The sequence below is a fragment of the Pristis pectinata genome, chromosome 15 (genome assembly GCF_009764475.1).
Source record: "Pristis pectinata isolate sPriPec2 chromosome 15, sPriPec2.1.pri, whole genome shotgun sequence".
NCBI lineage: Eukaryota > Metazoa > Chordata > Chondrichthyes > Rhinopristiformes > Pristidae > Pristis > Pristis pectinata.
Window position 1 is genome coordinate 49,961,121 of NC_067419.1, and position 25,946 is coordinate 49,987,066.

Below are 25,946 nucleotides of genomic sequence, written 5' to 3' on the forward strand. Positions count from 1 at the left end.
CTTAAACTCCAACCCCTTTGCAATGAAGGCCAAAATGCTGTTTGCCGCCTTAACTACTTGTTGGACCTGCCTGCTAACCTTTTGTGATTCATGCGTGCAGTCCATCGAGTCCTGGCAACTTGTCCATCTTTAGCTCCCTGAGTTTCTCCAATACCTTATCCCTTCTGATTTGGATTTTTGTAAGTTCTACCATGTTATTTGGAATTAGCCCATCTGATGTCTTAGGGATATCAGCAAAGTCTTGTATGGAGAAGACTGCAAAATATTCATTTAACATGTGTGCCATTTCTTTGTTTGCTGTTATTAATTTACCAGTCTTCTTCTCTAGAAGCCCCATATTTTCCTTAGCTGCCCTCTTCCTATTTATATATTGATGGAAACATTATTTTTATACTACATGTAAGTTTCCTTCAAAATTCATTTTCTCCCTTATAAGTTTTTTGGTCTTCTGATGCTGGATCTTAAAAACTTCCCAGTCCTATGATCTACCACTAGCCTGTGCTATGTATGCTCTAGTTTTCAGTTTAACATTATCCTTTAGCTCCTTTGTTAACCAAGGATTGCTTTTCTGGGAGATAACTTGCCAGACATGGAGGGCATGTATTAATTTTTATTTAGTTCTGACTGTCGTGGTTGGATTCAAATGTCTATCTCCAGATCTCTGGATACTAAACTAGTAACTTAGCCCTATGCCGTTATAATGCTACAAGAAGTACCGAGGTCCCAGGGAAATAAAATCAGTTGAGGTGTATAGATGTGTATAGTGGGGTATATGGTTCACTGGTCTCTAGTATTCTTTCCGATTGCAGATAAGCTGACTGGTGGATTGACGCTTGCTGGAAAGGCAGCTGGAAGCATGTTTTAGTCTGAATGAACTTTGGGGAGGAGACCAAAAGGCTGCCTTATGCCTTAGGAAGACACAGCAAAGGAAATGCTGCAGCTCAGGCCCTCTGGTCAACACCCAATGATGGACGCTCACTCCCACAAGAAGCACCAAATAGAGGACACTGCTAAAAAGGGAACAAGAGTTGTCAAAGATATTTGGTTTCCCTCAATAGGTTAGCCATAGGAAGTCCTGGTCTTAATATCAGTCCCATATCAGAACTTTATTATTGTAGACTGGCTAAACATTTCATTAACATATATTTCTCTCTGGTAGGATCATGTCCACCAGTACAGATACCTCACTGCCATTCTCTGCCACTGTTTGTTGATAAACACCCAGACTGAAGATAAAACTGAAGAATTTCACAGGTGAGTACACTGTCTATAACAATCTCTAAGACCTAGAGTCATGGAGAGGATACTTCTTCTCATGGGAGATCCTAGAAATAGGGGTCTCCGTTTAGAAATAAAGGGGGTCACCCATTTAAAATGAGGTGGGGCAAAAAATTATCTCTCAAGGGGGTTGTGTCCAGTCATAGAGTCAAACGGCATGAAAACGAGCCCTTCAGCCCACTGAGTCTACACGGACCGTCTAGCAACCATTTGCAATCCCCATATTTCCATCAACTGCCTGCAGATTACCACTCACCTGTACACTAAGGGCAATTTAAAATGGCCAACTAACTCAGATGTCTTTGTATGTGGGAGGAAACCAGGGTACCCAGGGGATATCCTAGTGGATATGGAGAACATGCAATCTCCACATAACAGCACCGAAGGTCAGGATTGAACCTGTGTCACTGGAGCTGTGAGGTGGTGGCTTTACTAGCTGTGCCACTGTACTGCCAGACACTCCCCTTTCCACCACATCTCCCCACTTGTTTCTTTGTCTAACACCCCACTTCATCTTCCTACTGACAGCCCACCCTCCTTTTCTTCCCCTACACTCTCCTCATTTATCAACTTTGAGCAGAAATAAAATCAGGGATGAAACTGGTATTAACTTATTCTTAGGTACAGGTCTGAAATAATTATCACAAGAATCAGGAAGCTTAAAACCAGTGTATAATTAACTGCATTTTCAGGAAGTGCAGCTTTTGCCAGGTTTAGAGATCATTAGGTAAAGTAATTGCTTATTATGTTGCCTGCTCTGTGTCCAGGGTGTGGCCGATTCTGGCAAGGCTTCATTTATTGCCTACTTTTGTTTTGCAATTATTTCTGTAACTTTGAACCTGCCAGCTGTGTGATTGGTATCATGTACCATGGATCCGTCCCCTTGGACGACAATAAACTAGTTGTATTTTTTGCCAGTTATCTACTTTCATGAAACAGGCAGTGTTAAAGTTTTGATTGTGTAATATATTTTTACCATTCATTAAATGTTACAAGAAGTGTAAGATAATCTACCTGTTCAGTAGTGGTTTTAGAATCTAATAATGTAAGGCTGCAGTTTCTTAATTAATGAGACAGTATTGATAATCTCCCTAAAGATATTTGATCAAAGTTGTTTACAACCTCTGTGGATTGTGCTGGATTTGTGGCAAGGAGCTCAACATCTTTGGGAAACCTGTAGGACTTGGATGGGAATTCACAGTTGTAATACAGAATGTGAACGGATGTGCTTTGTGTGTGTGCTGAAGGGGATTAGGAGGGTGAAGAGGAGAGGGGATTTTACCAAGTATGCACAGCAATTTGTTACAGAGAGACTTGTGATTCATTAGTGACTTGTGACAGCTTGGAATAGGTCAGAAATGTCACAATGCTGCCCTTTTAAGAGAACATTACATGTGCGTATAACTAGCAGACCATTTGTGCATGTGCTGAAAAAAATCAAAGCCATAAAAGGTCATCAATCATTGAGTCATAGAATCTTATAGAATCTTGCCTTGTGTAGGAGATCTATGGTGCTTTGGGCCATTGGTTGTGACGTCAAACACACCAAGACGAGTTGTGAAATTGAATAAATCTGGTTATGTGGGCCAGATAGATGTTCCAACTTTGTAAAGCTTTATGGTTTACTTTGAAGTCCTGTACTAAGGTACTCTGTCAAAAAGAAAAAGACCAGTAATTAGTAACCATCACCCTTCCTTCCCCCAACGTTTTACCAAAACTCCTCAGTTTTTACTGTAGAGAAAATGATGGGAGCTAAGGAAATGGGGGAAATGAGTGGCGATGCCTTGGACCACATACGGATTAGCAGGGAGGAGGTATTGGAGGCCTTAAAGTGCGTTAAGGTAGATAAATTCCATGGCCTGACCTGGTGCATTCTCAGACCTTGTGGGAAGCTGGAGAAGAAATTGTGGAGGCCCTTGCAGAGATTTTTGCTTCATCTCTGGCCACAGGTGAGGTTCCGGAGGACTGGAGAGTGGCTAATGTGGTGCCATTGTTTAAAAAGGGTAGGAAAAACAAGCCAGGAAACTACAGGCCAGTGAGTCTGATATGGGTGGTGGGTAAATTGCTGGAGGGGATTCTGAGGGACAGGATCTACCAATAATTGGAGAAACAGGGTCTGATTCGGGACAGTCAGCGGCTTTGTGTGTGGGAAGTTGTGTCTGACAAATCTCTTGGAGTTCTTCAAGGAGGTAACCAAGAGGGTAGATGAGGGTAGGGTAGTGGCTGTTGTCTATATGGACTTTAGCAAGGCCTTTGACAAGGTCCTTCATGATAAGCTAGTCTGCAAGGTTAGATCGCGTGGAATCCAGGGGTGATAGTGGATTGGATTCATAATTGGCTCAGAGGGTGATGGTCGAGGGTTGTTTCTCAGACTGGAGGCCTGTGTCTGTGGTGTGCCACAGGGGTCAATGCTGGGACCTTTGTTGTTTGTAATTTAATAAACGGTTTGGATTGAATGTACAAGGCCTGGTTAGTAAGTCTGTGGATGATACTAAAATAGGTGGTGTTGTAGACAGTGTAGAAGGTTATAAAAAATTACAGGGGAATCTTCATCAGCTGGGTCTGTGGGCTGAGGATTGACAGATGGCTTTCAGTCCAGATAAATGTGAGGTATTGCATTTTGGAAGATCAAACCAGGGTAGGACTCATACAGTGAGTGGTAGGGCCCAAGGGAGTGTTATGAAACAGAGGGACCTAGGAGTGCATAATTCACTGAAAGCAGCTTCTCAGGTAGACAGGGTGGTGAAGAAGGCGTTTGGCACGCTGGCCTTCATCAGTCAGGGCACCGAGTACAGGAGTTGGGAAGTTATGTTGCAGCTATACAAGATGGTGAGGCTGCACTTGGAGCACTGTCTACAGTTTTGGTCCCCCTGTTACAGGAAAGATATTATTAAACTAGAATAAGTGCAGAAAAGATTTCCCAGGATGTTGGCTGGACTTGGGGGCCTGAGTTACAAGGAGAGGTTGCGTAGACTAGGACTTTATTCCCTGGAACGTAGGAGATTGAGCGGTGACCTGACAGAGATATACAAGATAATGAGGGGCATAGTCAGGGTGAAAGCACACAGTCTTTTCCCCAGGGAGGGGGTGCTAAAAGCAAGAGGGCAGAGGTTTACGAACAGAAGCGAGAGATTTAGAAGTGACATCAGGGGCAGCTTCTTTACGCCAAGGGTAGTGCGTATTTGGAATGAGCTGCCAGAAACAGTGGCACATCAGCAATGTATAAAAGCTGTCTAGATATGTACATGGATAGGAGAGGTTTAGAGGGCTATGGGCCAAATGGAGGCAGATGGACTAGCTCGCTGGGCAACACAGTCAGCATGGACGAGCTGACTGACTCTGCTGTATGACTCTGTGACTCTATGCCAAAGACCAAAATCTATCTACCTCTGTCATGAATATACGTAATGACACAATATCCATAGACAGCTGGGAAATTCCAAAGATTTGGAATGCTCTGAGAGAAGAAATTCCTTTCATTTCAGTCTTAAGTGCATGACCCTTTATCCTGCAGTTGTGACCCTAGTTCTAGATTCTTGTACCAGTAGAAAAATTCTGTCAGCTACTACCCTGTCAAACCCCTGCACGGTAGTGTAGTGGTTAGCGTAACACTATTACAGCGCTAGCGACCCGGGTTCAATTCTGGCCACTGTCTGTAAGGAGTTTGTACGTTCTCCCCGTGTCTGCGTGGGTTTCCTCCAGGTGCTCTGGTTTCCTCCCACATTCCAAAGGTGTACGGGTTAGGAAGTTGTGGGCATGTTATGTTGGCGCCGGAAGCGTGGCGACACTTGCGGGCTGCCCCCAGGACATACTACTTAAAAGATGTATTTCATTGTGTGTTTTGATGTACATGCGAGTAACAAAGATATCTTATTTATGTTTCAATAAGATCGGCTCTTTTCCTTCTAGACTCCAAAAGGTATACACCCTGTTTACTTAACCTCTCGTCATAATGCAACTCCATCATCCTAGGAATCAGTGTAGTGAACCTAGTCTGCATTGTTTCTTCATTATATTCTTTGTTAAATAAGGAGAGCAAAACAGTCTCACCATCGCTGTTGATTGGGTGTTACTTGCTAGAGCATTATCTCCCACAGCATCAAACAGCAACAGTACATCAGCAAAGTGCAGTGTCCCTACAAGTCCAAGTACTTAGTCACAGAGTACAGGCACAGTGCAATAAAAGTTTTCAACTCTGCTTCTGAGGCAGTACCCAACCCTTCTCTCATCCTCTGATTCTAAGGTTATCCTCACAACATCAAGAAGTGCAATTCAATTCTTATTCCTATGTCATGTCGTCAGTAATTCTATTATTTCATCCTTTAACAACTTGGATATGCTCAGCGTAACTTGAGAACAGATCTTCATACAAATTAGAAACAGGAGAAGGCCACTTGGCCCAACAAGCCTAATCTACCATTCGATAAAATCATAGCTGATCTAATTCTAACCTCAGCTCCACATTCCTGCTTTCCTCTGGTAACCTCTCATCATCTTGCTGATCAGGAATCTCAATCCACCTTTGTCTTAAAAAATATTCAAAGACTCAGTTTCCACTGCCCTTTGAGGAAGAAATTTCCAATAGTCACAGTGCTCTGAAGGAAAAAAAATTCTTCCCCTTTTGAGTTTACCTTGTTTAAAGGGGTTGTGTGAGGAAAGTTCTTTACACAGAGAGTGGTGAGTGCTTAGAAGGCGCAGCCAGGGGTGGTGGTGGAAGCAGATACGACAGCAATGTTTAAGAGGCATTTAGACAGGCACGTGAACAGGCAGGGAGTGGAGGGGCACAAACATGTGCAGGCAGATGGGATTAGTTTAAATTGGCATCATGGTTGGCACAGACATGGTGGGCCAAAGGGCCTGTGCATCTGCTATACTGTTCTGTGTTCTAAAACATGTTGATTTTCTCCAATATCCAACCTCTCCCCAAAACCACAGTCCTCCAGTCCAAACAACATCCTGGTGAATCTCCTCTGCACCCTCTCCAGCACAACCACATCCTTCCTATGGTGTGGCAACCAGAAATGCACACAGTGCTCCGAGTGTGGTCTGACCAAAGTTTGTAAAGTTACCCAACATTCCAACTCTTGTATTCTGTACCCTGAACTGTGAAGGCAAGCCTGCCATCTGCCTTCTTCACCACCTATCAACCTGTGTTGCCACTGTCAGGGAACCGTGGACTTAGACCCCAAGGTCTCTGTTCATTTCCTGTATATTTACTACCCCCCCTCTGTGACTTGGCGAAATACATCACCCTGTCAAATGCCTTACTAAAGTCCGTACGGACAACATCTACTGCCCTGCCTTCATCAGTCTCCTTTGTAACCTCCTCAAAAAACTCAACCGAGAGCCAGATACAGCACAGAGAAAGGCCCGTCGGCCCACTGAGTCCATGTTGACCACTGAGCACCCATGTTTACACTAATCCTACCCTAACCCATCCTGTTCTCCCCTCATTCCCACCAACTTCCCCCAGATTCTACTGCTCAGCTACACATGGGAGGGCAATTTACAGTGGCCAATTAACCCACTCAATTTTGGAATGTGGGAGGAACCCAGAGCATCTGGAGGAAACCAATGCAAACTCAGGGAGAACGTGCAAACTCAGGGAGAATGTGTTTTGTGGATGGTGCACACTGCAGCACTGTGCACCTGTGATGGAGGGAATGAATATTTAGGTTGGTTGATGAGGTGCCACTCAGATGGGCTATTTTGTCCTGGATGGTGTTAGGGTTCTTGACAGTTGTTGGCACTTTACTCCTTTGGGCAAGAGGCTAAATGAGTATACTCTCCAGACTTGTCGTGCAAATAGAGGAAAGGCACTGGGGTATCAGGAGATGGGTCACTCACTGCAGGGTGCCTAGTCTCTGACCTGTTGTTGAGGGCATGGTACTTATGTGGCTGATCCAGTTAAGTTTCTGTGACGCTAAGGATATTGATAGAGTCAGTTAATGCCACTGAAGGTCAAGGGCGGGTAGTTAGACTCTCTCTTGTTGGAAGTGGCCATTGCCTGGCACTTTTGTGGCATGAAAAGATGTACTGGCTTTGGAGGTGGTGCAAAGGAGGTTCACCAGGTTAATTCTGGAGATGAAGGGGTTAGCCTATGAGGAGAGATTGAGACGCCTGGGACTATACTCACTGGAATTCAGAAGAATGAGGGGGGATCTTATAGAAGCATATAAAATTATGAAAGGGATAGACAAGATAGAGGCAGGAAGGTTATTTCCACTGATAGGTGAGACTAGAACTAGGGGACATAGCCTCAAGATTCGGAGGAGTATATTTAGGATGGAGATGAGGAGGAACTGCTTTTCCCAGAGAGTAGTGAATCCATGGAATTCTCTGCCCAGGGAAGCAATAGAAGCTACCTCATTAAATATATTTAAGACACAGTTAGATTTTTGCATAGTAGGGGAATTAAGATTATGGGGAAAAGGCAGGTAGGTGGATCTGAGTCCATGGCCAGATCAGCCTTGATCTTATTGAATGGTGGAGCAGGCTCGACGGGCCAGATGACCTACACCTGCTCCTATTTCTTATGTTCTTATGAATGTTACTTGCCACATCAGCCTATATCTGAATGTTGTTCAGGCCTTGCTGCATACACAGGCTGCTTCCGTTGCTGAGGATTGTGAAGGGAATTGTCCAACCATCGGTGGACATCCTCACTTCAGACCAGAAAAGTCATTAATGGAACAGCAGTCACTTGCCTGGGTTACTCCAACAGCAAGTCCCACCGGAGTGTTTTCCCTCTGATGTTCACTGAACAGTTTTACCAGGATGCCTTGATGCCATACTCAGTCAAATGTTGCCCTGATATCAAGGGCAGTCACTCTCACCTCACTTCTGACATTCAGTTCTTTGATCCATGTTTATTGGAGAATAATTTCTGCTTGTTTACTCTGTCAACAATACCCTCTGCTGATGATTGAGAATAAACTAACTTGGGTCATAATTAGCTGGTTTGGATTTGTCCTGCAAACTCCACACAGACAGCACCCCAGGGATTGAACCCAGGTCTACATAGCTATGATGCAATGATTTCAGAGATAGTGATCACAACTCCCTGACCTTTCGCATAGCCACGGACAGAGGTAGGAGCAAACGATAAAGGAAAGTTTTTAATTGGGGGACAGCTAATTACGATGGTATTAGGCAGGATCTTGGGAGCAGAAATTGGGAACAGATGTTCTCAGGGAAATGCACAGAAGAAATGTGGAGGCTGTTTAGGGACCACTTCGGGATAGGTTTGTCCCACTGAGACAGGGAAAGGATGGTTGGGTAGAGGAACCATAGTTGACAAGAGAGGTGAAACATTTAGTCAAGATGAAGATGGAAGCATACTAGAGCTTTAGGAAGCAAATATTAGGTAGGGCTCTTGCAAGGTATTCCATACATACGTGAGGAACAGGAGGATGACCAGAATGAGGGTAGGACCGCTCAGGGATAAAGGGGGAAAAATGTGCCTGGAGGTGGAGGAGGTAGGGGAGGTCCTCAATGAATACTTTGCTTCATTGTTCACTAGGGAGAGAGACTTTGATGAATGTGAGGTCAGCATAGAACAGGCTAATGGCTGGAGAAAAAAGTAGTGTTGGAGCTTCTGAAAAACATTAGAATAGATCAATACGCGGGGCCGGATGTGATACACTCCAGGTTACTACGGGAAGCGAGGGAAGAGATTGCTGGGGCATTGACAATGATATTTGCATCCTCCCTGGTCACAGGAGTGGTAACAGAGGATTAGATGATGGCGATTGTTATTCCATTGTTAAAGATAGGGATAATCCTGGGAATTATAGACCAGTAAGTCTTACATCAGTGGTGGGCAAGCTATTGGAGAGGATTCTTAGGGACAGGATTTGAGAGTGTTTGGAGAAGCATACTCTTATTAGGGATAGTCAACATGGCTTTGTGAGTGGCAGGTCGTGCCTCAAGCTTAATTGAGTTTTTCGAGGAGGTGACAAAACAAATAGATGAAGGTAGAGCGGTGGAGGTGGTGTATATGGACTTCAGTAAAGCATTTGACAAGGTTCCCCATGGTAGGCTCATCCAGAAAGTCATGAGGCATGGGATCTATGGAGACTTGGCTGTGAGGATTCGGAATTGGCTTGGCCACAGAAGGCAGAGGGTAGTAGTAGATGGAGAATATTCTGCCTGGAGGTCGGTGACCAGTGGTGTTCCACAGGGATCTGTTCTGGGACCCCTGCTCTTTGTGATTTTTATAAATGACTTGGATGAGGAATTGGAGGGGTGGCTTAGTAAGTTTGCGGATGACACGAACGTTGCTGGTGTTATGGATAGTGTAGAAGGTTGTCATAGGTTACAACAGGATATAGATGGGATGCAGAGTTAGGCAGAGAAGTGGCAGATGGAGTTCAATCCAGAAAGGTGTGAAGTGATACACTTTGGAAGAATGAACATGAAGGCAGAGTACAAGGCTATTGGCTGGATTCTGAGCAGTGAGGGGAAACAGAAGGATCTTGGGTCCAAGTCCATAGATCCTTCAAAGCTGCCATGCAAGTTGATAGGGTGGTTAACATAGAACATTACAGCACAGTACAGGCCCTTTGGCCCATGATGTTGTGCCGATCTTTCAGCCTACTCTAAGATCAATCTAATCATTCCCTCCCACAAACCCCTCCATTTTTCTATCATCCATACGCCTATCTAAAAGTCTCTTAAATGTGCCCAATGTATGTGCCTCTACCAGCACCCCTAGCAGCGCATTCCACGCACCCACAACTCTCTGTGTGTAAAAAAAAACTCACCTCTGATACCTCCCCTCTACTTTCCTCCAATCACTTTAAAATTATGACCCCTCATGTTAGTCACTTCCACCCTAAGAAAAAGTCACTGGCTGTCCACGCAATCTATGCCTCTTATCATCTTGTACACCTCTATCAGGTCACCTCCCATCCTCCTTCTCTCCAAAGAGAAAAGCCCTAGCTCACTCAACCTATCCTCATAAGACATGCTCTCCAATACAGGCAGCATCCTGGTAAATCTCCTCTGTATCCTTTCCACATCCTTCCTATAGTGAAGTGACCAGAACTGAACACAATATTCTATGTGTGGTCTAACCAGGGTTTTATAGAGCTGCAATGTTACCTCACGGCTCTTGAACTCAATCCCCTGACTAATGAAGGCGACACGCCATACGCCTTCTTAACAACCCTATCAACTTGTGTGGCAACTTCGAGGGATCTATGGACTTGGACTCCAAGATCCCTCTGTTCCTCCACCCTGTATTCTGCCTTCAAATTCGACCTTCCAAAGTGAATCACTTCGAACTTTTCCGGGTTGAACTCCATCTGCCACTTCTCAGCCCAGCTTTGCATCCTATCAATGTCCAGTTATAACCCCCAACAACCTTCTACACTATCCTCAACACCACCAACCTTCGTGTCATCTGCAGACTTATTAACCCACCCTTCCACATCCTCATCCAAGTCATTTATAAAAATCACATAGAGCAGGGGTCCCAGAACAGATCCCTGCAGAACATTGCTCGTCAATGACCTCCAGGCAGAATATGCTCCATCTACAATCACCCTCTGCCTTCTATGGGCGAGCCAATTCTGAATCCACACAGATAAGTTTCCCTGAATCCATGCCTCCCCACATTCTGAATGAGCCCATCAAGGGGAACCTTATCAAATGCCTTACTAAAGTCCATATACAGCATATCCACTGCTCTACCTTCATCAATGTATTTTGTCACATCCTCAGAGAATTCACAGGCTCATGAGGCATGACCTGCCCCTGACAAAGCCATGTTGACTGTCCCCAATCAGACTATGCTCCTCCAAATGCTCATAAATCCTGTCCCTAAGAATCTTTTCCAATAATTTGCCCACCACTGAAGTAAGACTCACTGGTCTATAATTCCCAGCGTTATCCCTACTCCCTTTCTTGAACAAAGGAATAACATTTGCCACCCTCCAATCATCTGGTACTACTCCTATGACCAGTGAGGATGCAAAGATCATCGCCAAAGTCTCAGAAATCTATTCCCTCTTTTCCCGTAGTATCCTGGGATATATCCCGTCCGGCCATGGGGACTTAACTATCCTAATGTTTTTCCAAAGTTCCAGCATATCCTCCTTAACATCGACATCTTCTAGCTTATCAGACTGTTTTACGCTGTCCTCACAAATGTCAAGGTCTCTCTTACAGGTGAATACTGAAGCAAAGTATTCATTAAGGACCTCCCCTACCTCTTCCAACTCCAGGCATATGCTTCCTCCTCTATCCCTAATTGGTCCTACCTTCATTCTAGTCATCCTCTTGTTCTTCACATACAAGTAGAACGCCTTGGGGTTTTCCTTAATCCTACTCACTAAGGCCTTCTCATGCCCCCTTCCAGCTCTCCATTCTTAAGCTCCTTCCTGGCTACCTTGTAATTCTCTGGAGCCCTGTCTGATCCTTGCTTCCTGAACCTTAAATAAGCTTCTTTCTTCCTTTTCACTAGATATTCCACATCTCTTGTCAACCATGGTTCCTTCACCCTACCATCCTTTTCCTGCCTCAATGGGACAAGTGATCTCCAAACAACCTCCACATTTCCATTGTGCATTTCCCCGAGTACATCTGCTCCCAATTTACACTCCCAAGTTCCTGCCTAATAGCATCATGATTCCCCCTCCCCCAATTAAATACTTTCCCTTACCATCTGCTCCTATCCTTCTCCAAGGCAAGGGTAAAGGTCACGGAGTTGGGGTCACTGTCTCCGAAATGCTCACCCACCGAGAGATCTGTCACCTGACCAGATTCATTGCCTCGTACCAGATCCAGAATGGCCTCTCCTCTAGTCGGCCTGTCTACATATTGTGTCAGGAATCCTTCCTGGACACACCTAACAAATTCTGCCCCATCCAAATCTTTTGCACTAAGGAGGTGCCAATCAATATTAGGGATGTTGAAATCACCCATGTCAACAACCCTGTTATTTTTGCACATTTCCAAAATCTGCCTCCTGATTTGTTCCTCAGTATCTCTGTTGCTATTGGGGGTCTATACAATACTCTCAATAGAGTGATTGCTCCCTTCCTGTTTCTGACTTCCACCCCACTGACTCGGTGGACGATCCCTCCAGGACGTCTTCCCTTTCTGCAGCTGTGATACTATCCCTGATTAGCAATGCTACCCTCCCACCTCTTTTACCTCCCTCCCTGTCTCTTATGGAACTTCTAAACCCTAGAACATCCAGCAGCCAATCCTGTCCTTGTGACAGCCAGGTCTCTGTAATGGCCACAACATCATAGTTCCATGTACTGACCCATGCTCTAAGTTTATTACCCTTGTTCCTGATACTTCTTGCATTAAAATAGACCCACTTCAACCCCTGCAACTGACTGCAATTTCGCCCAATCAAATGCCTATCCTTCCTCACAGTCTCTCTACACACTGCATCAACCTGTACACCAACAGCCCCATCCTCTCACCTATCACTCGGGCTCCCCCCCCCCCCCCCAACCCCAAACTAGTTTAAACCTTGTGCAACAGCGGTAGCAAACCTGCCTGCAGGGATATGGTCTCCCTCCAGTTCAGGTGTAACCCGTCCCTTTTGTACAGGTCATACCTTCTGCAGAAGAGATCCCAATGATCCACAAATCTGAAACCCTGCCCCCTGCACCAATTTCTCAGCCACACATTCATCCACCAAATTAACCTGTTCTTACCCTCACTGGCACAGACAGCAATCAAGAGATTACTACCCTGGAGGTCCTGCTTTTCAGCTTCCTACCTAGTTCCCCACATTCAGGACCTCATCCTTTTTCCTACCTATGTCATTGGTACCCATGTGTACCATGACTTCTGGCTGCTTACCCTTGCCCTTTAGAATGCTGTGGACCTGATCTGAGACGTCCCTGACCCTGGCACCCGGGAGGCAACATACCAGCTGGGAGTCTCTTTCACGTCCACAGAACCTCCTGTCTGCTCCCCTAACTGTAGAGTCCCCTATCACTATTGCTCTCCTATTCTCCCCCCTTCCCTTGAGCCACAGAGCCAGACTCAGTGCCAGCAACCTGCCCATTGGTAGTTTGACCCCCCCCAACAGTGTCCAAAGCGGTATACCTGTTATTGAGGGGAACGGCCACAGGGGTACTCTGCACTATCTGCCTATTCCCTTCCCCTCTCCTGACAGTCACCCAGTGACCTGCCTCCTGCAACTTAGGTGTGGCTACCTCCCTGTAGCTTTTATCTATGAACTCCTCATTCTCCCGTATGAGCCAAAGGTGATCCAGCTGCAGCTCTAGTTCCCTAACACGGTCTGTAAGGAGCTGCAGCTGGATGCACCTTCTGCAGATGTAGCTGTCACAGAGATGAGATCTCCCACATCTGGCAGGAAGAACACACCACTGACCCTGCATCCATTGTCACCACTTTAGCTGTGCACTAGAGACCGAGAGTCCCACTTCTTGCCCTCACGGCCCTCGCTACCTGGAAAATAACTGGGTCCTGACATTCTCCGTTTTACCTTCCTCTCTACCCTTTCTAAAATATCGAAACCCTGGAACATTAAGCACCCATTCCTGTCCCTTTCTCAACCAAGGCCACAACATCATCGTTCCATGTACTGATCCATGCTCTGTTCATCACTCTTGCCCATAATACCCCTGGCATTCAAATGCACACACTTCAGACTGTCCATCCCATCGTGTCCCAGGGCACCAGGTCAGAAAGTGGAGCAAAGTAATAGACACGATCCCCCGACCAAACTAGTTTAAACCCTCCCAAGTAGCACTCGCAAACCTCCTGGCCAGGATATTGGTTCCCCTCTGGTTGAGGTGCAACCAGTCCTTCTTGTATGATCCAAGAACCTGAAACCCTGCCCCAGTACCTCAGCAACTCATTCATCCAGAGATTACTACCTTGGAGGTCCTGCTCTTCAGCATCTTTTCTAACTCCTTATGCTCACTGCACAGGACCTCTTCCCCCTTTCTACCTATGTCATTGGTGCCAACTTGCACCATGACCTCTGGCTGCTCACTCTCCCCCTTGAGAGTGTTCTGCAGCCACTCCGAGACATCCTCGACCCTAGCATCTAAGAGGCAATGCACCAACCTGGTGTCTCTTTCGCAGCCACAGAATCTCCTGTCTGTCCCCCTAACAATCGAGTCTTCTATCACTATTGCTTTGCCTGACTTTACCCTTCCCTGCTGAGCCATAGAGCCAGCCACAGTGCCACTGACCTGGCTGCTGCTGCTGTGCCCTGATAGGTCATCTCCCCCCCCCCCCCCCCCCCCCCCCCCCCCCCCAGCAGTATCCAAAGGGGTATACTTGTTGCTGAGGGGTATGGCCACAGGGAAACCCTGCATTGACTGCTTATTCCCCTTACTTCTGGTGGTCTCCCATCTATCTGAAGCCTGTACCCTGGGTGTGACCACCTCAATAAAAGTCTCATCTGTGAAGTTTTCAGCTTCCCAGATGGTCCTGAGTACATCCAACTCCAGCTCCAGTTCCTTGACCTGGTCAGTCAGGAGCTGCAGCTGTGTGCACTTCCTGCAGTTGTAGTCATCAGGGAGTTGCTGAAGTTCCCTGACATCCCACATCTTACACGAGGAGCATTCCGCTGCCCTAACTGCCATCCTGCCTATACTGAATCAAGGACTAAGGATTTACAGACAACAAAATAAAGACCTTACCTGTTCTTACCTGTGCCTTATTACTGAATCCCTTTTTTAAAAGAGCTGCTCGCACTCCCCTCACCAAGGTCACTTAAGAGATAAGATTTCTGTATTAGTCACATGCACATCGAAACACACAGTGAAATACGTCTTTTGCGTAGAGTGTTCTGGGGGCAGCCCGCAAGTGTCGTCACACTTCCGACGCCAACATAGCATGCCCACAACTTCCTAACCTTTACGTCTTTGGAACGTGGGAGGAAACCGGAGCACCCGGAGGAAACCCACACAGTTAAAGGAAGAATGTACAAACTCCTTACAGACAGCGGCAGGAATTGAACCCAGGTCGCTGGCTCTGTAATAGCATTATGCAAACTGCCGAAGGCTCAGAACCCGCTCCGCTCCAAGATGGCTGCTCCACTTAACCCTAGCTTCTTTTTATTGGCTGCTGCTGGTTAGCTAATTAGCCAATTATTACTAACGATATGCAAATGCACCTCTTTAAGGATCCTGCTCACTGAAAATGAACAGCAAGCACAGAGACGCACCTCTTTTGAAAACTCCTGCGTCTCGTTCAAAGTCCCGGTAATTTCTCTTCAAAGAACTGAAAGAAATGGGACATTCCCTTTGTCTCACCTTCCTCTGTCCAGCAGACACCTTCCATTTCCCCTTCGGAATATATTTTCCTCTGGTCACTAATGCCAATACAGGAGTGGTTGGGAGCCTTGTGCAGATTTCTGCTTTTACTTCCCATCTTTTCCTTTATGTCAGGTAGCAACCAGAGCAAAGCCCACTGTTTCATTCTCAATTTGTCAAAGTTCTTGATCTCCACTTTTTATTTTACCGTGAGGAAATCTAAACCTTTCCATGTGTTCAATATCCAGACAGTCACGGAGTTACAGAGCACAGAAACAGGCCTGTCAGCCCACCGTCAAGTACTCTTCTATACTAATCCCATTTACCAGCATTTGGTCAGGAACTTTCTCTGCCTAAGGGCATGGCTAGATGTTTACAAAATGTTGTGAGAGATTCCAACCTTCCTCTGAGGATAATTCCTGGAGCAAATTGATCCAGGATAAGTTTGGCCATCAGATGCCTGATCCCTCCCTGATGTAACTTTCTCTCACAGTTACTGTGACCTTTTCTTCTCTGGCCCTTTCTCCTTTGAACCTACCTGTCAGCAATACTGTCCAGCACACACATTCTTTCCCCGCCTTCATGTGATAGAACCTAGAACAGTACAGCACAGGAACAGGCCCTTCAGCCCACAGTCTGTGCCGACCATGATGTCTAACCCAATCCCATCTGCCTGCATGTGGTCCGTATCCCTCCACTCCCTGCCTGTTCATGTGTCTGTCTAAATACCTCTTAAACATTGCTATTGTATCTGCTTCCACCACCTCCCCTGGTAATGCGTTCCAGGCACCCACCTCTATGTTAAAAAAATTGCCTCAAAATCTCCTTTAAACTTTCCCCCTCTCACCTTAATCCTATGCCCTCTAGTATTTGACATTTCCACCCTGGGAAGAGGACTCTGACTATCTGTTCTCATTGTTGAAGCCAGGGATAATCACGCAAGCTCGAACATTAATCCGTTCTCTGCCAGGATCTGTGGAATGCCACAACATGGTCATATAATCATCAATTCCTCACACTTTTTGACTTTTTATTAATCTTTTCAATCACCCTGATATTCTACACTACGTTCCTTTATATTTTAATCTTGCTTATGATATCTTAGATTAGCTGCAGAATTGAATAAAGTTAAAGAACTTTGTATATTCTGCGGTCTGATTTTTTTTATGCTGTTAATCAGATTGCAAAATGTACAACATATGTCAAGTGCTTTAAACAGTATATTGCAACGCATTCAAACAGGAATATGATTAGTAATTGGGTTACCCTGGATCAGGAATTTTTAAATATACTCTCACATTTCTTTTCCAGCCCTGGCTCACTGATTATTTGATTTTGTTTAAAGAATTATATGTCCAGCACTGCCTCATCTTCATAACACATGCTGGGAATAACAGCAACACAAAAGCTGACATTTTAAAAGATAACAACATATTGGATTCTCTTTTAATTAAATAGCTCCCAAACTACCACTGGTTTAATCTGAAGAAATCCGGGGAGGACTGTATGTAAGAAGCTCCCTCTCTCATAATGCATTAAAGCTGTGAGTTAGTAAGCTGAATGTGACCAGCTAGTGATTTGTGTCAGTGTACACTCATTGTGAGAAGTGGCTGGGAGTGTCGAGAGCTTCATTCAGTGTATTGGTCAGGAGGGGGCTGAGAGCTGAGGGGGTGAGTGTCATCCAAGGATGATTAATGGGCTGTCTAGGGTGCAATAAGGGCTCATATATGCTCAATACCAGTGTGCATTTCTACCTCCTAGGGGAAGAATGCTAATGGCTTTGTGTAGACCTGTGTATGGTGGCAGACTTGGTGGAAGCTAAGGAATTTCATACCCTCTTCTGCAAATAAAACTGTCAGCAGAGTGACAGAGATCAGAAAGTCAGGGATCTTTTACTGAAAAGAATAACTGAAACACAGTGATCCATAAAATGATGTTTCAAGGTGTTGTAGAATCTCTTTTGCATTTGCTGCATAAAAGGAGACCTCAGTTTATGCAAGAACAAGGGGCCAATTCCAGACCCAACATCACCTCGCTCGTGTAAAATCAGAAGACATTTAGCAAATCAGGTTCCTTCCGCACAAATTCCTGGAGCTAGCATTAGGTAAGAGGAACAAAACAAGTTTGACCACATTGTGTAACTGTTGTTGAGAGCTGTGTCTAAGAACCAGAATAACAGAATCATACAGCACAGAAACGGGCCCCTTTGGCCCACTCTGTTCATGCAACAGTGATGCCTATCAACACTAATTCTGTTTGCCTGCATTGGACCTTTCCCATCTAAGTCCCAGTCAATGAATGCTTCTGACTGTGTACCTCCACCCCTAGCAAGTGTCCTACCAAGTGCTCACAGAGTCAGGCTGCAGACTGTCTGTGCTGCAGGACCTTTTGTTTCTTTATTCATAGCACGTAAAGTGGAACACAGAACTAATACAAGTCTGTATCTAGGAGTGTACCTCTCATGTAATTGATCTCCGATTTTGCCTGGTTTATGGGGAAAAAACACTTTAGTGATTCTTTAGTGATACTAACATAACTAGTATTTCTAGTGTTACTCATTAATAATTCAGAACTTGGTTGAGGATTGAAAGCTCTTTGATGGGGAATGGATTACATGCCTAAGAAGAGAAGCCAGAGGTGAATGTGGGCGACGCCATCCACTACATGTTGTCTGTGGTGGAAATGGCCAATCAGAGGAGGGGGATGAGGATGCGATTAATGGGAAGTGGCAGAGTGAGCAACTTGACAGGGGCTGGCAGATAGGCTGCTGGAATGGGGGCAGTACAGTCTCTGAGGAATGAGCAGGTGAGGGGGAATGGCTGAAGAGGGAAGAGCCTGATTTAATGTGTTCACTGGTACAGAATGCAGGATCCTAACGATTGCGTTAAGTACCATTACTCATTGGTGACAATGGCAACAGAAAGAGGAAAGGCACGGAGTAACTGGAGGTCACACGTGCAGATTGTGTGTGCTTACCTCAGCTGGTTCCACAATGTTCCACAATGAGTGTCCCTGAGCTCCTGCACTACATGGAAACAAGACCCACGGCTGAAGGAAGGCAAAGTCCCAGTGGGCTGATTCCTTCGAGGGATGGGCAGATAGACCTTTGGCCAGTCAGTATCTTTATCTGCATTTATTATGTGGAGATTGTGAAACATTGAAAACACCCAGGGTTGTAATTTTTTGGCAACTGGGAGTGGTTTTGACATTGTGGAGTCCTGCAGCCCAAAAACAGGCTCTTCAGCCCAGCAAGTCTACACTGACCACCAATTTATTTTAATCTTACGTTCATCCCTTTTTATTCTTCCTGAGTTGTTATCAACTCCCCCAGAGTCTACCACCCACCGACACACTAAGGCCAACTTACAGCAGCCAATTAACCCACTGACCCACATGTCTTTGGGAGCAAAGCAGAGCTCCGGGGGGAGAACGTGCAAACTCTGCACAGCCAGCATTGGTGGCCCAGATTAAACCTGGACTGCTGGAACTGTAAGGCAGCACCTCTACCAGCTCCACACCATGCAATCAGTGTTGAATGTTTTTGCTCATGTTTTACCATCACCTGAACTTTTTCTGCAGTTGTTTTTCTACAGTTTTCTGCCGTTCATCACTTTCACAGTCAGTGTGGTGCCCAGTGTAAAGTAATGGTCAAGGGTCAGGTCGCCACAGTTGAAGTTGTTCAGTAACAAAAAGCCAACTTCCTAAATTCGATGGGTTACCCCACTGCCATAGCGAACATTTAGTGGTGAAAGAAAGTTGATATGTTTGTGGCTGTGAGCAGCATAATGAGCTGTATCCAGTTGGACTGACTGGACTGTTTGTGCAGTATTGTAGAGGTGAGATTCTGGCCAAGAGTTTCAACCCCTGTGCTTGCCAACCTTGCCTTTGTCTCCAGAAGTCCCATTTGGTGTGCAGCGTGCCAGAAGGACCGATCTAACTGCGTCTCTTGGAGTCTTTGAGCACTTTACAGTGAATCCTGTGAACAATAATGCTATGAAGTTGGTAGAGCAGGGTTGTGGGAGTGCTCACAACCCGGTGAGGTTAATGTGTTACAGAAAGCTGCTTTCATAATGCCCATTTATGATGAAGCTGTCTGCTGACCAACCTCAATGGCAGGGTCCGTGAGCTGCAACCAGTCACCAAGAATATTTCTGCTTGGCTTCAAATACATGCAAATACTAGTTAAATAATTAAATTGAATGAGTATTGAAATGTGGATCAGTTCTTACATTGTTTTCTAGACCTCTAGTAAAAGTGGTGAGGGTTGAATATTTGAGCTGAGTTTAGTTTGTTTTCTCTTGCTGTGTGCACTTTTTGATGAAGCTAAGCCAAGGGAGCATTCAAACTTTTAATTTTCTTTCAGTCACACAATCAATCTTTTGAACAACATTCCAGTGTCAAGCCTCGATCTCCTCTTCAGCCCAGACATCGAATGTGGAGCAATTGATTACAATGGGAAGAAGATGGACGCAGTTGAGGTTTTGCTAGCTTTTATGGAAAAGAGAATAGATAGGGTAAGGCACCACCAGTTTTGTGTGTTAAAATCCAGCTGTATTTAGTGATGTTGTGAGTTACGCTGGTGCTGCGGGAGAGGTTCCCGGGCTGGGTTCAGATATGCTCCTTGCAAGTCTTCACTTCATCGGGGTCATTTGCTGTAATTTCAATTTACAAATGTTTTTCTTAACAGGCATTGCTAATTGCCACTGTCATTTAGTTGAGTTCAGTAGGAATTTTGTAAGCAGTCTTTCATCTGTCTTTTTGTTTTAATGATAGATATTGTGACAAAAATCCTGTTTGCACCAAATTTCCATCCTTTATAAATACCTGCAATCACACTTAAAATGGATAATGTATAAAATCACTGCAAACTCAGCTGCTGTGATTGCATACACCAGTGGTAGTGTCACAGTGCCACTTGAGTCAGGAGAATGTACTTACATTGTGACAGGTTTACATGGGGAGTATCACCACATTCAATTTGTCCTTTGCGATTCCCGAGGGCAGGAGGAGGGAGAAATAATCTTTCTCTGCTATTTCCTTCCGCCTTTTCATGGGAAAATGACATGAAATGAAGTTTGTTATTCAGGTTGCTTAAAGTGGTGAAACTTGGCTCCCTCTTTCTCAAACGGTCTCCAATGTCAGCCACAGGGGGTGCAGGGCTGAGGATGGGAGTTGAGGAAGAATGCAGGAGAAAATGTAATTACTCAGAGTAAGTGGTCCTTCATTAGGACCTAAAGCAAAGAGGCCTTGTAGTAGCAAGGCAGCCAGGGTGTGATCCTTAGCTGCATGGCCTGATCCTGTAGGATCTCGAGGCCCTAACAACCAGCGGGAAATGTCAGGCATATGATGAACTTCTTATCTAACCAATTAAAAAAAAGTTAATTTGTTTACTTGTACCCTCATGTTTGATAGGGGACCAATTTAAAAGAAGGATTGACTCCAGTTTTAAGCGTTTTGACAGAATGTTGCAGGATCCACAAAGATATGAGAAAATATATCCGTTCAAGGGTAAGGACTTTAAAAATATATCAGAAAGTAAATGATTTGATTCTTTCACAGAGGCATTGAGAAATATTTCAATTGTATAAGTGCCTCTGGAGCATTGATTACCAGAATTTGAATTAACTTTGGTAAAACTATTTTAAAGCCAACTGGTAAAATACAATTTCTGATCAACGCTCTGTAAAACCAGAAGGTGACCATTTGTCTTAAAAAAATGTAGCAATTACTCTGTCCACTGCCTTCCCCATTTCTTTTTTCTAATTTTCACGTAAATTCACATTCTCTGCCAAATCTCAGTGGATTTCAGTACAATTATTAATTTTCAGAGTGGACTTTACCCAAGTAAATTATATCTTAGCTAAAATTAATGGTGAAAGTTTTATGACATTCTCAAAGTCAAGGAGATTTGTAAGATTGGATCTTCCTCATTCTAACTCCATGCTGGCTATTGTTTTAAACATATTGCTACACAAGAACTCCTTGGTATGGCTTACATCGTCACTATGCTCCTTGTACTGAGCTGGTATCCATGGCCCTGCTTTTTTATCCATTCAAATGCTAAAACAATCAGCAAGTCCGACAGCATCTTGGAAAAAGAAATGGTGTTAATGTTTCATAATGAAAACTGTTCATCTGAAATGGGAAAGTTAGCAAACAAGTTAGTTTTAAGTAGGAGAGAAGTTGGGAGAGGATGGAGAGGACAAAGGGAATATCTCCCATTGTGTGAGACCAGGTTAGCTGAGGTGATTCCATTGTTTATTGGTTTATTATTATTATTACTGTCACATGTACCGAGGTACAGTGAAAAACGTTGTTCTGCATGCCATCCATAGAGATCATTTCATCACATCAGTGCATTGAGGTAGTACAAGGGGAAACGATAACAGAATGCAGAATAAAGTGTCACAGCTACAGAGAAAGTGCAGGCAGACAATAAGGTGCAAGGTCACAACGAGGTAGATTGTGAGATCAAGAGTCCACCTTATTGTACTAGCAACTGTTCAATAGTCTTATAATAGCAAGACAGAAGCTGTCCTTGAGCCTGGTGGTACGTGCTTTCAGGCTTTTGTATCTTCTGCCCGATGGGAGGGGGGAGAAGAGAGAATGTCCAGGGTGGGTGGGGTCTTTGGTTATGTCAGCTGCTTTGCCGAGGCAGCGAGAAGTGTAGACAGAGTACACGGAGGGGAGGCTGGTTTCTGTGATGTGCTGAGCTGTGTCCACAACTCTCTGCAGTTTCTTGCGGTCCCGGGCAGAGCAGTTGCCATACCAAGCCGTGATGCATCCAGATAGGATGCTTTCTATGGTGCATCGATAAAAATTAGTGAGGGTCCAAGGGGACATGCCAAATTTCTTTAGCCTCCTGAGGAAGTAGAGACGCTGGTGAGCTTTCTTGGCCATGGCATCTACGTGGTTGGACCAGGACAGGCTATTGGCGATGTTCACTCCTCAGAACATGAAGCTCTCAACCCTCTCGACCTCAGCACCGTTGATGTAGACAGGAGCATGTACACCGCCCCCCTTCCTGTAGTCAATGACCAGCTCTTTTGTTTTGCTGACATTGAGGGGAAGGTTGTTGTCATGTCACTAGGCTCTCTATCTCCTTCCTGGGGCCATTTGGTTAATAGGTTAATGAGATGGATCGAGAGTGTAAAAACAAGGGGAAATGTTAAAGCTGTGAAATGCAGATCAGAGCTGTTGCTGAACTGGAGACCTAAAGGAGGATGCAGGAAGGCAGTGTCATTAGAGAGGGGCACTGAGTTAACATTACAGACAAGGAAAGAAAGTTATCTGAAATTATTGAATTTGATGTTGAGTCCCAAAAGTTGGAACGAGCTCAGATGGAAGCTGAGGTGAAGTTCCTGGACCTTACATTGGACATCTTTGAACAATGTAGGGGCCACAGACAGATGGGTCAAAGTAGGAGAAGTAAAGAGAATTAAAGTGGCAGGCAACTGGAAGTTCAAGGCCATCCTTGTGGACTAAGCAAAGGTGCTTTACAAAGCAGACACCCAAAATGCAATAAATAGATTGGAAGAAATGCGAAGGTATTGGTGACTGAACTATCCCCTGAGATAAAGACCGAGGAGGTGGAGAAGAGTCAGCAGTACACGATGACAAGGTGAGTGCATGATGTGTCTGAGTGCAGGTAGCTGCGCCAATGGTCATCAATGGACCAGAAAAAGAGTTGAGGAAGAGGTCCTGAGCGGAACGGAAACAAGGACTGTTCCACGTATCTCACAAGGGACAGGTATAGGTTGGGATGGTGCAAGTTCCGATAGCCACACAGTCTCAGTGGAGAAAATGAGCAAGTGTAATTGAAGGAGAAGTTAGAATATAGAACACTACAGCGCAGTACAGGCCCTTCAGCCCACAATGTCGTGCTGACATCCTGCTCTAAGATCTATCTAACCCTTCCCTCCCACATAGCCCTCCATTTTTCTATCATACATGTGTCTATCTAAGAGTCTCTTAAAGGTCCCCAATGTACCTGCCCCCACCACCTCTGCCAGCAGTGCGTTCCATGCACCCACCACTCTCTGTGTACAAAAACTTGCCTCTGACATCCCCCCGATACCTCCCAACAATCACCTTAAAATTATGCCCCCCTCGTGTTAGCCATTGTCGCCCTGGGAAAAAGTCTCTGACTGTCCACTCGATCTATGCCTCTTATCATCTTGTACACCTCTGTCAAGTCACTGTGACCTTTTCTGGGTAAACTGGAATTTCTTTTTCTCCACTTGTTTGGGACTGACAGACACCTTCCTATCGTTGCTCTCTTTACCCTAGGCTGAGCTGAAATAGATCCAGTATGACAGCATTTGTAACTTGGCTGAGCTGATACTTGCCGCATGTTTCAGACTTCCTAGGAGTTCAAGTGGTTAAATGTGTGTCGAACTATGATGTGAGAGGTCCCGTTAATCATGCGCAAACCAACATGGTTGGCATGGCAGAAGCCCCCATAAACCACTTGCTGAGCATCTGCTGATGGCCAGTTAGACAACAGCAGACGGCAATGTCACTGAGACAGGAAGATGCAGCCAAAGGAGCAGGAAGGAAATTCAGAGTTTGCTACAGTTTGCCTACAATTCTCCAAGCTGCATCAGGAACCGCTCTTCTGTGTGGAAGGACTTTGCACATTTGAGATGTATTGTGCTAATGGCATAAATGCAAGTTATATTGTACATTTTCAATGTTTGATTTAATTTCAACTGTTTGACCTATCCATTACCCACTGACCTGCAGTTAAATATTACAGAGCGAGTTAAGGTTTTTAATCTTGTCCTGTGGCATGTCAAATCCACCCCCCCCCCCCCCCCACCTGAGAAGCAGAAATGTGTGTATCTTTATCAGCTGTTTGCTGATTGTTCACTCCCAGGTCCTGCCCCCTTTAAAAGATGTAAAGAACCGCCCTGAAGTTGGCACCACTCTTCGGAATAAGTTGGTTCGCCTCATGACGCACATCGACACGGGAGTGAAACATACTGCGGCAGAGTTCCTGTTCGTTCTGTGCAAGGAGAGTGGTGAGCTTCGAGAGATTCCTGCCTCTGTTGTGCAGTCACCTGGGGAATGAAGGGGGCTCACACACGCAAGTCAGGAAGGAATAAATTGTTGTTCAGTGACATATTAATTTCTGTTTGTATTAAATTACCTGATAGATATTTACTTACTAGTTACCCAAAGAGTTATTGAAAGTGTGTATTGCCTGTCCATTTCTAATGGTGAAAACCCCATGTAAATCTCACTGCTCTGACCAGTGGCAGTGCTGGAGTGTCTTTGGCAGGGCAGCAGAGAGAGCTAAAGGGTGTCAATTGCCTGTGCTTTTTTCTTTCTCTTCACTGTCTTGTAAAATTTATGTTCCGTGTGCTGTCTGTACCTACGTGCCTGTGATGCTGCTGCAAGCAGGATTTTCATTGTACCTGTACTCAGGGTATTTATGCACGTGACAGTAAACTCAACTTGCTGGATCTTTGAAAGAGCTTTTCAACATTCCCACTTCCTCATTCTTCCCCCCACCCCAGGCCTGCATCTTCCAGCCCAGCCTGTCTAGCAGATCCTCCAAACATTACTGCCAACCAGTTTTCTTGTTTTTTCCCATCCAACTATAAATTATGATATAATATCTAATTATCAAAAAGAATAAGAATGCAATGGGTGATGTTTCCAGATGGAGACACAATCCCACCATTATGCCTTGGGCACGTAGTTCTGCTGTTCGCAATCAATTCACCTGAAGGCTGCAGTTAGTTTTCAGTACTGCTGTGCTGAAGACAGTGATGTCACCAGCAAGTATGTCAGTGTTGGAAAGAACAAAAATAGAAAAGTCCATGAAGAGAATGTACAGAGACAGCACGTAGTTAAGGCTGATATTGAGGAGGACGTCCACAGTTTTCAAACAGTTGGAAACATTTGAGGTGTTCACGGGTGTAGGGTGTAGTGGTTGAAGTCCTCTGGGTATGGTACCAGCAACCCAAAGGTTGTTAGTTAGATGCAGGAAACTGAAAGAGATCTCAAAGGGCATCAAACTGTAACATGGGCTCCCTTTTCCTCTCTCCACGAATGCTACCTGAGCTGCTTGGTATTTCCACAATTGCTTTTATTTTGGATTTCCAGCAGCTGCAGTGTTTTGTACCTCACAGATCTAGTGTGTTTTCTCCTCTCTCCCCTGTTCTCATTCACCTTCTCTGTTTACATCTCCTTCAGACAGATCGCCTGTGATTAACAAGCCTTGACCACACTCTCCCTGCCAGCACCACCTCCACCTGTGTCATTCAGTGTCTGTGGGTCCCCACCCGTCACACACTTTACCCCTCCCCTTAAAACGGGATTGATTTTTAACTTCCCTAAATTGGATGAAAGATCATTAACTTCAAGCACTAACTCTTGTCTCTGTCTCCACAGATGTTA

The 25,946-nt window shown here is 45.0% G+C and overlaps 1 protein-coding gene across 1 annotated transcript in view; it reads left to right on the forward strand.

The window, feature by feature from the left end:
* ric8b (RIC8 guanine nucleotide exchange factor B) overlaps positions 1-25,946 on the forward strand; it is a 56,645-nt gene that overhangs the window by 17,521 nt on the left and 13,178 nt on the right. The window contains exons 4-7 of the mRNA XM_052030658.1: positions 1,160-1,254; positions 19,903-20,053; positions 20,952-21,047; positions 24,418-24,562. Of these exons, the coding sequence (XP_051886618.1) occupies positions 1,160-1,254; positions 19,903-20,053; positions 20,952-21,047; positions 24,418-24,562 (487 nt within the window). The remainder of the gene's footprint in view (positions 1-1,159; positions 1,255-19,902; positions 20,054-20,951; positions 21,048-24,417; positions 24,563-25,946) is intronic.